At 43.5% G+C, this 14,511-nt stretch overlaps 1 protein-coding gene across 3 annotated transcripts in view; it reads right to left on the reverse strand.

Moving 5' to 3' along the window:
* The window catches only part of ATP8B1 (ATPase phospholipid transporting 8B1), a 156,423-nt gene that overhangs the window by 76,781 nt on the left and 65,131 nt on the right, over window positions 1-14,511 (reverse strand). For 2 of the 3 annotated variants that reach the window (XM_063699249.1, XM_055368209.2), the window contains exon 2: window positions 5,080-5,285. In XM_063699249.1, the coding sequence (XP_063555319.1) occupies window positions 5,080-5,260 (181 nt within the window). In that variant the 5' untranslated portion in view covers window positions 5,261-5,285. The remainder of the gene's footprint in view (window positions 1-5,079; window positions 5,286-14,511) is intronic. The other variant, XM_004059466.5, reaches the window with a different exon arrangement.

A 14,511-nucleotide genomic window follows, 5' to 3' on the forward strand; every position in this document is an offset into this window, starting at 1 on the left:
CTTCCCCTTGCCTCATCCCAGAACCACTCTATATCTGCATGGGCTGGGTCCAGGCACCTAGAGAGTTTGTAAAAATTCCACAAGAGGTTCTGATGTACAGGCAGGACTGAGAACCCCCAGTTAGTGCAAAGGAGAGTGTCTTCCTATGGTGACTTCTATCATTAAAAATCTACTTCTGAACTTGGGCTGCAAAGTAGCAGGAAGAAAACCACCAGCTGAGTTAGGTTTCCATGAGCAAGAGATTCTTACCCAAGGTTCAATCATAAATTACATGACTTGAAAGCAAATTCTCTAAAATGAGCATGTTGCCCAAGATCTTAAAAATAAATAGAATAGGCCGGGCACAGTGGTTCATGCCTGTAATCCCAGCACTTTGGGAGGCCAGGGTGGGCGAATCACCTTAGGTCAGGAGTTCAAGACAAGCCTGGCCAACATGGCAAAACTCCGTCCTTACTAAAAATACAAAAATTAGCTGGGTGTGATGGCGGGCGCCGGTAATCCCAGCTACTCGGGAGGCTGAGGCAGGAGAATCACTTGAACCCGGGAGGCGGAGGTTGCAGTGAGCTGAGATCACGCCACTTCACTCCAGCCTGGGCAACAAGAGCGAGACTCTGTCAAATAAATAAATAAACAAATAAATAAAAAGAATAAAATAAAATGAGATGGCACAGTATCACCACCCTTCCCCATCAGTAATCACTCAGTGCAGGAATACCCCTCACCCTGCGACTTTACAAGCATCAATTACTCTGGTGTTCTTAGGCTGTGGAGGTGGATGGCAATTTACAACCGATCAGAGAAAGAAAGAAAATAAGTAGCCAGAGTAGACTCCCATATGTGGTATGTGCCGAAAATGGAAAATTCATCTTATTAAGTGGAACAGCTCCCTCAGCACTTTTCAGAGATTCCCTAGGATATCCTACGATTGATACGTTTCAATGAGCCATCTTTATCTGTGTTTTGGTTCCAACTAAATATTAATTCATAGATGCTCTAAAGACCCCACATTCTTAATTCCAGATTATTTTATGAAGATATCACTTTAAGGCCGGGTGTGGTAGCTCACGCCTATAATCCCAGCACTTTGGGAGGCTGAGGCTGGTGGATCACAAGTTCAGGAGATCGAGACCATCCTGGCCAACATGGTGAAACTCTGTCTCTACTAGAAATACAAAAATTAGCCAGGCGTGGTGGCACACGCCTGTAATCCCAGCTACTTGGGAGGCTGAGGCAGGAGAATCACTTGAACCCAGGAGCGGGGTTGCAGTGAGCCGATATCGCGCCTCTGCTCTCCAGTCTGGGCGACAGAGAGAGACTCCATCTCAAAACAAAAACAAACAAACAAACAACAAGAAAACTCCAAAAATACAAAAACTAGTGTTTCCCAGAACACATGCTGAGAAGTGTGTTCATCAGGAAACGACAGAGCTCATCCCATAGCACCGAAAACATTCCCGCTCATTTCTGAGAATCTTTGCTGAATCTTTACACAAAGGGTAAAGTTACTCCACTCGAACCTGTGGGCTTATCTTTCTCCATGGCACATTCTAACAGCACGTTTGTGCCTGTCCTTCCTTCTCACAAAACACAATAAAGGTCCTTCTAGTGAAAAGTACTCTGAATGGGTCTCTCAAAGCACTTGTTTAACAGGAAAGCTTAGTTGGGCTAGGGGATTTCCTTTCTTTAAAAAAAAAGAAAGCAACTTTCTGTGCTACAACCCTCATTAAAGAAACTAGCGCAGTTCAGGCTGCTTAGGCAGTGTTTTGCTAGAATGGGTGCTGGTCCCTGGTGTTACTCAGTCTGGTGGTACCTCGCAGGGTGACTCATGTTCTGATGTCTTAAAGAACCGATTCTCTGAAGGAAATTATTCAGGATGTGAAATGTCAAGAAAGACAGATGATGATTAAAAAAAGAAAGAGAAGTCAGGGTGACACTGACCTTAACTGGGAAATTGCACAAATGAGAATATAGTGGGAAAGGAAAGAGGGATGAAGAGGGCAAAGAGAGGAAGGGAGGAAAGAAGGAGAGCAGACTGGCTGTGAGGGAGGCAGGGCACATGGGAAATGGGAGGAAAGAGGTCTGGCATTTACTGAACATCATCTGTGTGCTTGGGAAGGGCACAGAGAGGTATTAGAATACGAATTTTTGTAAAAAGTCACAGGCAAAGTCATTTGATATGGGTTTTGAGAAGCGAGAACCACCCAAATCCCCTAGGAATATAAATCACCCTTGGAAAACATGACTGAGATTCAAGACTGAGCATTTTTTTTTTTCTGAGATGGAGTCTCACTTTGTCACCCAGGATGGCGTGCAGTGGTGGGATCTTGGTTCACTGCAACCTCCACTTCCCAGGTTCAAGCGATTCTCCTGCCTCAGCCTCCCGAGTAGCTGGGATTATAGGTGTGCACCACCATGCCAGGCTAATTTTTGTATTTTTAATAGAGATGGGGTTTCACTATGTTGGCCAGGCTGGTCTCGAACTCCTGACCTCAGGTGATTCAACTGCCTTGGCCTCCCAAAGTGCTGGGATTACAGGCATGAGTCACCGTGCCCGGCCAAGACTGAGCTCTTTTAATGCCCATATACCGAGGGTAGAAATCTACAAAACATATGACCTGCAAACTGAATGATCAGGAAAGGATCCTAACCACCATAATGGGCAGGCAGAGTTGTAAAAAAACAGGGGATGAGAGTTTCCACCCACTACATGTGTCTCTGACATTTCTGCAGGCACCCAATCCTGGTCCCTTTGCTGTGTCTCGGACTACACGTCTGATGGCGTGCCACCAAGCACCAAGAGCAAAGTTTACCCTGGACCCCATGGAGCCAATTCTCCTGCCACCCCATCAGATATCTACATTTGGTAGAGATTCCAAAATTGTGATAGGAGACTAAGCAGTGCAATTAGCGGGGAAAGGAATGAGGAAGAAGCATGTTTTATTCACTGTTTGGGCAATCAACTAGAACTTCCTTGTAACTTGTCTGGCTGCTTCAGCTTTAGCTAGTTCACCAATATCCAGTCTGGACCTGTTATGACAGAGGCCACCTTCCTGTTCAGATTGGTGGGAATTCCATTTTCTTTCTTTCTTTCTTTTTTTTTTTGAGTTGGAGTTTCACTCTTGTTGCCCAGGCTGGAGTGCAATGGCACCATCTCAGCTCACTGCCACCTCTGCCTCCCGGGTTCTAGTGATTCTCCTGCCTCGGCCTCCCAAGTAGCTGGGACTACAGGCACTTGCCACCACGCCTGGCTAATTTTTGTATTTTTAGTAGAGACGGGGTTTCACCATGTTGGTCTGGCTGGTCTCGAACTCCTGACCTCAGGTGATCCACCCACCTCGGCCTCCCAAAGTGCTGGGATTGCAGGCGTGAGCCACTGTGCCCGGCAGGAATTTCACTTTAATTTTGGTCAAGTATCATGAGTTTAGTACCTTCTGATTCAAGGCAGAATTGAATCAAAACAGCTTGATTCAAAAGCTTGAAATCAAAACCGGAAACCCACTCTAAGAGGTAATTCATCTAAATGTTTGCTATGGAAAGGTAGCGGACAAACAACATACAGGAGTCAATGGCCTCCCCACATTTGGGTGAGATGGGGCTCCCGGGGTGCATGCACTCCCCACACTGAGAATCTCCCCACAGGCAGATTCTGTGACCAGAACAGGAAGAATCATTGCAGAAACGGGATTTCATGCATGTCACATCTTCTACAGGTTAAAATTATTAGAAAAAAATAGCTCATCCAGATAGCAGAACCCAAGAAAGAGAAACTAGAGGGGGGATTTGGCATGGGGGAGAAACAGGCTTCTAGAAAGCCTGCAAGGGCAGAATGGCAGTAACAGAGACCTCGGGAAAACCAGCTGAAATCCGAGGCTTCTCTGACTAAGGCTGCAGGGAGGCGTGTCTGGAGCGCTGAAACCAGAACACTATGATAATGATTTCTGTGAATGTGATGCTAAGGTTGTTCGGCTAGAATTTTAGGGAACACCATGGAGGAAATATTTTCAGCCTGATATCAAATCTGGGGTCCAGAGAGAAAAGTCTCAGCTTGTTCATGGAGAAGAGCTACAAGAAAAGCCCACATCTGTTTGCCAGGGTGGGAGAACCAGCAGGAGATGAAATAGAAAAGCCACAAAGGAAAAGGCGTATGGTAAAAGCAAGCCATGTTCTACTGCCCTCAGTGATGTACTGTCTGCGGTCACTTACACTCAACATTGGCAGAGACCACGTGGTCCACAAAGCCTAAAATGTTTACTTGCTGGCCCTTTACAGAAAAGGTTTGCTGGCCTTGGTCTAGACCCTGCCTCTGATGCTGGCCTGACCCTGGGCAGACCATATACATATATATATATATATACACACACACACACATACACAAGGATGGTTATTTATATAACTCATACCGCCAATTTAACAATACTAATAGTTAACATCTAAGACTGATTGATATGTATCCTTTAAAAATTTCTGGGTGCAGTAACATGCAGATTCTTGCATGCATAACTTCATTTTAAGAATATATACACTGGCTAGGCATCGTAGCTCATGCCTGTAATTCCAGGAGTTTGAGAGGTTGAGGTGGGCAGATCCCTTGAGCTCAGGAGTTTGAGACCAGCCTGGGCAACATAGTGAAATACCATCTACACACACAAACAAATACAAAAATTAGTTGGACATAGTGGTGCATGCCTGTAGTCCAGCTACTCAGGAGGCTGAGGTAGGAGGATCACTTGAGTCCAGGAGGTCAAGGCTGCAGTGAGCCGAGTTCACACCACTGGACTCTAGCTGCGGAGACACAGTGAGACCCTGCCTCAAAATATATATATATATATACACACTAACAAAGACCTTAATGTATTTTCTCTGCAGAACTTGTCAGATATGCTCTCCTAGCCCTTCTTACTAAGGACAATGGGTACTTGTCCAAGCCCATCCACCATTCTGTCAGTCGCATCCTAAGAAGAGATCAGAGAAGATTCCCTCCTAGACCACACAAAATAGACCGATCATCTTTGGCACGTGTGGCCACGACCCACATGAGGATTTATAAGCGACCTAGTCACCGGGACTTCATGTGGTTACCTTTTCTGAATGGCTCCCGGTTCTCCTCTGCTTCCTTGTTGACTCGGTTTTGTTCTGGTTCAACAGCAGACCCCTGGTCATCAAGTTCATCTTCTGTTTCATCATCACTGTAGGGAACCACTTCGTCATTAGGCTGAGAATCCTCGTCAAATGTCGTTTCTGAGTCTCTTTCTGTACTCATTCTGCTGGCAAATTGGAACTACCTGCTTAAAAGGAAAGAGAAACCAGAGTGAATTATGACTCTTGCCCAGTTTTTGGTTGAATACTGCCTGCATGCTGCTACAATGCCCCTTTTACAGAACATTGTCTAACATGTAAATATTCTGGAATAGTACCCCCAGATTCAACTTAACATGAAAACAAGAACAAAACCATTCAGTACTGATTAAATGCTTGGGTAAGATTTTTTTAAAAAATATGGAGCTGCAAACCTTTTATTTTTAAACAAGGGTATATATATATATATATGTATGTGTATATATATGTGTATATATGTATGTATATATATGTATGTATATATATGTATATATGTATGTATATATATGTATGTATATATATGTATATATGTATGTATATATATGTATATATGTATATATATATTCAAGGCAATATTTCAAATTGGGGGTCTCAATGAAACAAATTTAGTGGGTAACAATCAACATTAAAATAAAATGAAACAGGCTATAAAATATCAGATTACAGCACATATAATAAGTACTGCTTGATAAAATAGTTGTACACAATCACACGTTTATTTGCATTGTGGGTGTTAATGGAGTTGAATTTCTTTTTTTTCTTTTTTTGAGATAGAGTCTCCCTCTGTCACCCAGGCTGGAGTGCAATGGCATGATCTCAGCTCACTGTAACCTCCGCCTCCTGTGTTCAAGTGATTCTCCTGCCTCAACCTCCCAAGTAGCTGGGATTACAGGCACACACCACCACGCCCGGCTAATTTTTGTATTTTTAGTAGAGACGGGGTTTCACTGTGTTAGCCAGGATGGTCTCGAACTCCTGACCTCAAGTCATCCACCCGCCTCGGCTTCCCAAAGTGCTGGGATTACAGGCGTGAGACACCGCGCCCGGCCGGAGTTGAATTTCTTACTGTGGATTGCTGGCAAAGTTGACAAACCACTGCTCTAAGATATCTGGTTTCTGCTAACACTAACGTCCTGAGCCTTTGTTCTGATACAACATTTTTAATATAACCTTAGATCTTCCAAGTTTACTGACTTCCCAGGAACACTCCCTAGCCTTTCTATCTTCCTAACTACCACTGCCCACTCTGTATCTGGAATTTGTGTTTGAGCATCTACCACATAAGATGACTCCATACAAGTGAGAAGAACAACCTTAGTTACATTTATTTTAGGAAAATATTTACACAAATACCTCAGGTTACAGACACACAGCCTGGCATTTACATAAGCATCACAGTGCCATGTAGTCAGTATTGCTAATGACAGCAGCTCGCATTTATTTTGTGTTAACTGCATGCCAAGCCTTGCACTAAGCCCTTTATAGACATGTGCTCTTTGAAACTTCCCACACCACCATGGTGAATAACAGTATTATTGTTATTCCTACCCAGCAGAGGAGAAAAATCAAAACACTGGAATGCTAAATAACTTGCACAATGATTATCAAAAATTTAAGGCAGCCACGCACGGTGGCTCACACCTGTAATCCCAGCACTCTGGGAGGCTGAGGCGGGTGGATCACGAGGTCAGGAGATCGAGACCATCCTGGCTAACACAGTGAAACCCCGTCTCTACTAAAAATACAAAAAATTAGCCAGACGTGGTAGCGGGCACCTGCAGTCCCAGCTGCTCGGGAGGCTGAGGCAGGAGAATGGCGTGAACCCGGGAGGCGGAGCTTGCAGTGAGCCGAGATGGCGCCACTGCACTCCAGCCTGGGCGACAGAGCCAGACTCCGTCTCAAAAAAAAAAAAAAAAAAAAAAAAAAGTAAGGCAAAAACAACTGCTTCACAAGGAGAGGTCTATGCTCTATTTTTGTACTGTGGTTTATGATATATTTTGAGTGAAAATTGCCTCAAGTAGAACTATGTAGCTGATTGCAAGTTTTGCACCAAATCTTAGACCTCTAAAATAACTTTTACATTCACAAATGGACACTTAGAAAATTTTCAAATATTTATATGAGGATTTTTGCCAAGTATTATGTAAAACATTAAAAGCCAAAAGCAAGCTGGGTTACAATTGTCGACTGTGTAAATAAATTGTGGCATCTCATATTATAGGATAAAGTGCAACAATCTAGATGATCAGAAGAGTATTTGATGACATTGCATTAATGACCTTAAGTTAATAGGTAAGTTATAAAGCCATATGTATAGAATACACCCAGTTATTCACACACACACTTGTTCATTTTCCAAAATTTCAACAATTGACATACATTATTTTATTATTATTATCTTTTGAGACAGAGTATCGCTCTGTCACCCAGGCTAGAGTGCAGTGGTGCAATCTCGGCTCCCTGCAACCTCTGCCTCCCAGGTTCAAGCAATTCTCCTGCCTCAGCCTCCTGAGTAGCTGGGATTACAGGCATGTACCACCATGTCTGGCTAATTTTTGTATTTTTAGTAGAGATGGGGTTTCACCATGTTGGCCAGGCTGGGACATACATTATTTTAAGTAAGATGATGCATGCAAAATGCTCAACTCAGTACATAGCCTGCAATAAGTATTCAATGAACATTAACTGTTAATTTTTCATATACTTCTTGGCGATTTGTATGTTTCCTTTTGAAAAATGTCTATTCATGTCCTTTGCCCACTTTTTAATGGTATTATTATTATTTTAAAATATTGCTGGCATTCATTATTACAAAGAACAACTTAGATTCTACTGCATGATGCTGTACTGTGGCACAGTTCTAAAGAGCCCTATAGTCATGGATGCAAAGTTCCTAGCACTACTGGTCCTCAGCACCTCAGGCTATTATCTTACGGCTTCAAAGAATATTCATTCCCCAAATCCATAGTCTTTACCTCTGGCCTTAGCTTTTCAGTAGCAAGCACAAGCCTTCCTGGTGAGAGACAGGGCTAGCTGGATTTCCTAGGCCGACTAAGAATCCCTAAGTCTAGCTGGGAAGGTGACTGCATCCACCTTTAAACAGGAGGCTTGCAACTGAGCTCACACCTGACCAATCAGAGAGCTCACTAAATGCTAATTAGGCAAAAAACAGGAGGTAAAGAAATAGCCAATCATCTATTGCCTGATGAACTCATCTATTGCCTGATGAGGGACAAGGATCGGGATATAAACCCAGGCATTGGAGCCAGCAAGGGCAACCCCCTTTGGGTCCCCTCCTTGTATGGGAGCTCTGTTTTCACTCTATTAAATCTTGCAGCTGCACCCTTCTGGTTACAGCTAGAACTGAACTTTCGCTCGCCGTCCACCGCTGCTGTTTTGCTGCCGTTGTAGACCCGCTGCTGACTTCCATCCCCCCGATCCAGCAGGGCGCCCCCTGTGCTCCTGATCCAGGGAAGCACCCGTTGCCACTCCTGATCGCGCTAAAGGCTTGCCATTGTTCCTGCATGGCTAAGTGCCTGGTTTCGTCCTAATCAAGCTGAACACTAGTCACTGGGTTCCACGGTTCTCTTCCGTGACCCACGACTTCTAATAGAGCTATAACACTCACCGCACGGCCCAAGATTCCATTCCTTGGAATCCGTGAGGCCAAGAACCCCAGGTCAGAGAACACGAGGCTTGCCACCATCTTGGAAGTGGCCCGCCGCCATCTTGGAAGTGGCCCACCACCATCTTGGGAGCTCTGGGAGCAAGGACCCCCGGTAACACTGGCAGTACTTATACTTTCATTGGTTATACTTATACTTCCCTGGTTATATTTATACTTTCCTGGCAGTACGTATACTTTCATGGTTTATACTATTTTAAAATTATTTTTTATTAAATGAAGCCAAATTTTTTAAAAGTCATCTTTTCCACTAAATCGGCATCACCATGTTAAATCTAAATTTCCCTACTAAGTCTTTATTTTATTTTACTTTAAGTTCTAGGATACATGTGCAGAACATGCAGGTTTGTTACATAGGTATACATGTGCCATGGTGGTTTGCTGCACCCATCAACCCGTCATCTAGGTTTTAAGCCCTGCATGCATTAGGTATTTGTCCTAATGCTCTCCCACTCCTTGCCCCCCACCACCCTCGACAGGCCCCAGTGTGTGATGTTCCCCTCCCTGTGTCCATGTGTTCTCATTGTTCAGCTCCTGCTTATGAGTGAGAACATGTGGTGTTTAGTTTTCTGTTCCTGTGTTAGTTTGCTGAGAAAGATGGCTTCCAGCTTCATCCATGTCCATGGAAAGACCACGATCTCATTCTTTTTTATGGCTGCAGGGATTGTTTGTTTTTGAGTTGTTTGAGTTCCTTGTATATTTCTGGATACTAGTCCTTAGTTAGATGAATGGTTTGCAAATATTTTCTCCTATTCAACAGGAAACACTGTTGATTGCTTCCCTTACTGAGTAGAAGCTTTTTAGTTTAATATAGTCCTATTTGTCTATTTTTGTTGTTGTTGTTGCCTGTGCTTTTGAGGTCTTAGCCATAAAATCTTTGCCTAGACCAATGTCCTAAAACATTTTCCCTATGTTTTCTTCTAGTATAAAGTTTTATTAGTTTTTTTTTTTTTTTTTTTTTTTTGAGAGGAGGGTTTCACTCTGTCACTCAGGCTAGAGTGTAGTAGGACAATCATAGCTCATTGCAGCATTGAACTCTTGGGCTCAAGGAATCTTCCTACCTCAGCATCCCAAGTAACTGGGACTACCAGTGCATGCCACCATGCCTATTTTTTTTTTTTTTGTAGCGATGGGATCTCACTGCATTGTCCAGACTGGTCTTGAATTCCTGGGTCAAGTGATCCTCCAGGCTTGGTCTCCCAAAGTGCTAGGATTATAGGTGTGGTCCCATTTAAGTCTTTAATCCATCTTGAGTTGACTTTTGTGTATGGTGAGAGACAGGGGCCCAGTTTCATTCTTCAGCATGTGGGGATTTATTTCTGGGTTCCCTATTCTGTTCCATTGGTTTGTGTGTCTGTTTTTAGCCCATATTATGTTTTGATTACTACAGCCTTGTTATATATATATATGAAGGTGACTGTGAAGGTACCATATGGAAACATTTTTTATTGTTGTAAAATATATGTACATAAAATTTACCATTTTAGCCATTTTGTTTTGTTTTTCTCACTGCAGCCTCCTGGGCTCAAGCAATTCTCCCACCTCAGCCTCCTGAGTAGTTGAGACTATAGGTATAAGCCACTACATCCGACTAATTTTTGTGTTTTTAGAAGAGACAGGGTTTTGCCATGTTGCCTAGGCTGGTCTCAAACTTCTGGGCTCAAGTAATCTACCTGCCTCAGCCTCCCAAAGTGCTGGGATTACAAGCATGAGCCACCACTCCAGGCTTTGTTTCTCCCTACTTTTTTTTTTTTTTTTAATTTCTTAAAGCTGTACCATTGGAGAGTTTTAACTTTTTGTTTGTTGGTTGGTTTTCTTTCTCTTTATTATTATTATTTTTTTGCATCTCAGATGACACAAACCATTGTTTGTTTTCTGAGACATGGTTTCACTCTGCCACCGAGGCGGCAGTGCAGTGGCATGATCCTAGCTCGCTACACTCTCAAATCTGAGGGCTCCAGCAATCCTCCTACCCTGCTCCCCAGCCTCCCTAGTAACTAGGACTAGAAGCATGAGCCACCATGCCTGGCTTTTTTTTCTTTCTTTTCTTTCTTTCTTTTTTTTTTTTTTTTAAAGAGATAGGCTCTCCCTATGTTCCTCAGGCTGGTCTCAAACTCCGGGCCCCAAGCAATCCTCCCACATCAGCTTCCTTTTAGCCCTTTTCAAGTGTAGGGTTCTGTGGCATTAAGTGCATTTATACAAACATTTTGTAAGTTATCCTTTTCATCATTGCTTCCAAACTGCCAGGCATCTGGATATTAAGACTGTCTCCAGCCCTTTGAGGTTGAGAGAGGAAGCAAGCACGAAGGAATGGATTTGACAACCCACATGTCTGTGACTCAAAGCAAGCAAGGCCTTGCACAACCAACTCGCCACCCACACAATCTGCACAGTCTCAGTGAGAAAGCAGGAGCAGGGAGCTCTACGCTGAGAGTGAAGAAATGTCCTCAACTCGACTTCTCTGCAGTGTGCATGTGTGTGAAACACAGACACACACGGAAGGAATTTGGCTCTGTCATTTTAGTGTACCAAAGAAAAAAAAAAACAGGGAGAAATCACTTGTTTGAAGCCCTAAATGACATAAGGAAGATTTTCCCGGATCTAAATAATGATCCCTAAGCTCAGGTGCTGTGTACGGTATGGATCTGGAAACTTCATAATGTCTCTGACCGCCACTCCAGGACACTGCAGACAGGTGTGCATTTACTCAGCACCCAGTAAACACCTGCAAGGTGCAGAGTACTACACTAGGCACAGGGAACAGAGCTACTGAGTGACTGCCAGAGTTTCGAAGAATACAGATAAGTCAACTATTAAAGCTAGGAAACAGATCGGATGCGGTGGCTCACGCCTGTAATCCCAGCACTTTGGAAGACCGAGGTGGGTGGATCACCTGAGGTCAAGAGTTCAAGACCAGCCTGCCAACATGATGAAACTCCGTCTCTATTAATAATACAAAAAAATTAGCTGGGCATGGTGGCACATGCCTGTAATCCCAGCTATTCGGGAGGCTGAGGCAGGAGAATTGCTTGAACCCAGGAGGCTGCAGTGAGCTGAGATCACGCCATTGCACTCCAGCCTGGGCAACAAGAGCGAAACTCTGCCTCCAATAAATAAATAAATAAAATAAAATAAAATAAAATAAAGCCATAAAACAGTAAAGCCAGTCGTTTTTGCCTCAAATACTCCTCCAATTCATCCCCTCCTCTCTATCTCCATGGCCACCATCATCTCTCCCTGGAAATGCTGCGAGATCCCTCTAACTAGACTTTCCACAATTAACTTCCACATGACCACCAAAGGCGTGCCATTCTCCTGCTTACACCCTTCCTGGGTGTTACGGATTGAATTATGGCCCCCGAAGTCATATGTTGAAGCCATAACACCCCTCAATGTGACTACATGGAGAGAGGTCCTTTAAGGAGGTAGTTAAGGTTAAATAAGGTCATCAGGTGGGGCCCTAATCCAATAGGACTTGTGTATTTTATTTTTATTATTTTTTAGACTCAGTTTCGCTCTGTTGCCCAGGCTAGAGTGCAGTGGCATGATCTCAGCTCACTGCAACCTCCATCTCCCTGGTTCAAGCGATTCTCCTGCCTCAGCCTCTCAAGTAGCTGGGATTACAGGTGCCCGCCATGACACTCAGCTAATTTTTTTGTATTTTCAGTAGAGACAGGGTTTCTCCTTGTTGGTCAGGCTGGTCTCGAACTTCTGACCTCAGGTGATCCGCTCACCTTGGCCTCTCAAAGTGCTAGGATTACAGGCATGAGCCACCATGCCTGGCCGATTTCTCATTCGTTAGGTCTCAACTTCAGTGTCCTCTTCCACTCATGGTATTGAGCAGGATTCTGCCCTCCTCCTCCTGCTACCACTGGCCCCCTTGAGCACCTACATTTCTGTTTCCTTCCTAGCATTTATCATGATTTGTAAACATGCATTTGCTTTCATTTATCTGCCTTTCCCACCAGACCATAAACTCTACAAGAACAGATTGGTCTGTGAATACTCAGTGCCTACTACACAGTTGACACTGAAAGATCTGGGGAAAGAGCAAATCAACTTTCAATAAAGTCTTCAAGGGCTCAGAGAGTTGTCTTACGCCAAAGTTCTTTACCACCTTTACACAGGTCACACCTACCACATGGTAACAGATTCACAAAGTCATTGGACTAGGGATGAAAGATTGAGGGCAATGATGGGAGAGAACAGCAACAGTTAAGTTCAGAAGTCATACAAGATGAAACTTTATAGGAGTCTGAGTCATTTGAGGCCATCCAAAAACCATTGTCCAAGATTTTACCATGTACGCAAAACCAAACCAGCCCTCTAGTAGGGTACTGAAGATATCAAAGGTGAGGACCGATCTTTCTTGTCCATCACTAGCACCTACCAGAGTCTGGCATATAGGAGGCTCGTTTGTTTCTGTCCTTAGGAGGCTTACAGTCTAGACAAGAATTGGCAAATTACAGCCCATGGGCCAAATTCGGCCCACTACCTATTTTTTTAGATAAAGTTTTATTAGAATGCACCCTTACTCATTACTGACATACTGGCTATGGTAGTTTTGTTTTTTGTTTTGTTTGTTTGTTTGTTTGTTTGTTTTGAGATGGAGTTTTGCTCTTGTTGCCCAGGCTGGAGTTCAATGGCGCGATCTCAGCTCACTGCAACCTTCGTCTTCTGGGTTAAAGCAATTATCCTGTCTCAGCCTCCTAAGATGCTGAGATTACAGGTGTAAGCCACCACGCCTGGTCCTTCATCATTTTTTTTTAATGGCTTTTAAAGTTCACAAGAAGAAAGACTATTTCCGAAATGTGTTTTTCCTCATTTTGTTTATTATTATTATTAAAGACAATGCTGTAAAATATTTAACATATCGTAATATATAATAAGTATGAATTATATTTCTATATGTTCTATGCTATACGTGTTTCTTATTATATGTTCCATACTAAATATAAATTACTACTCTAAGATGGCCCCCAGTGATCCCACCTTTTGGTGTTCACATCTTTAATTTCCTGTGAGTGTGGCATACACATGAGGTGGTTTGCTTCTTTTTTCTTCCTTTTTTTTTTTTTTTTTTTTGGTTGTTGATTCAAGTTCTTGCTCTGTCACCTAGGCTGGAGTACACTGGGGTGATCAAGCTCACTGCAGCCTCAATCTCCCAGGCTCAAGTGATCCTCCTGCCTCAGCCTCCTAAGTAGCTGAGACTACAGGTGTGCACCATCACACCCAGCTAATTTTTTTGGTTTTTAGTAGAGATGAGGTCTTGCTAGTTTGCTCAGGATGCTCTTGAACTCCTGAGGTCAAGCAATCCTCCCTCCTTGGCCTCACAAAATACTGGGATTACAGGCATGAGCTACCGTATCCAGCCCCTTTTCCTTCTTTCTTCTTCTTCATTTTCTTTTTTTTAAATAAGCCTGAGTTCCTGAACCTTGCTGCTTTATTTTTTGAGATGGAGTCTTGCTCTGTTGCCCAGGCTGGAGTACAGTGGTGTGATCTTGGCTCACTGCAACCTCCACTTCCCTGGTTCAAGCAATTCTCCTGCCTCAGCCTCCCAAGTCACGGGGATTACAGGCGTGCACCACCATGCCAGGCTAATTTTTTGTATTTTTAGTAGAGACAGGGTTTCACCATGCTGGCCAGGCTGGTCTTGAACTTCTGACCTTGTGATCCACCCACCTTGGCCTCCCCAAGTGCTGGGATTACAG

Source organism: Gorilla gorilla, chromosome 17, assembly GCF_029281585.2.
Source record: "Gorilla gorilla gorilla isolate KB3781 chromosome 17, NHGRI_mGorGor1-v2.1_pri, whole genome shotgun sequence".
Classification (NCBI taxonomy): Eukaryota; Metazoa; Chordata; class Mammalia; order Primates; family Hominidae; genus Gorilla; species Gorilla gorilla.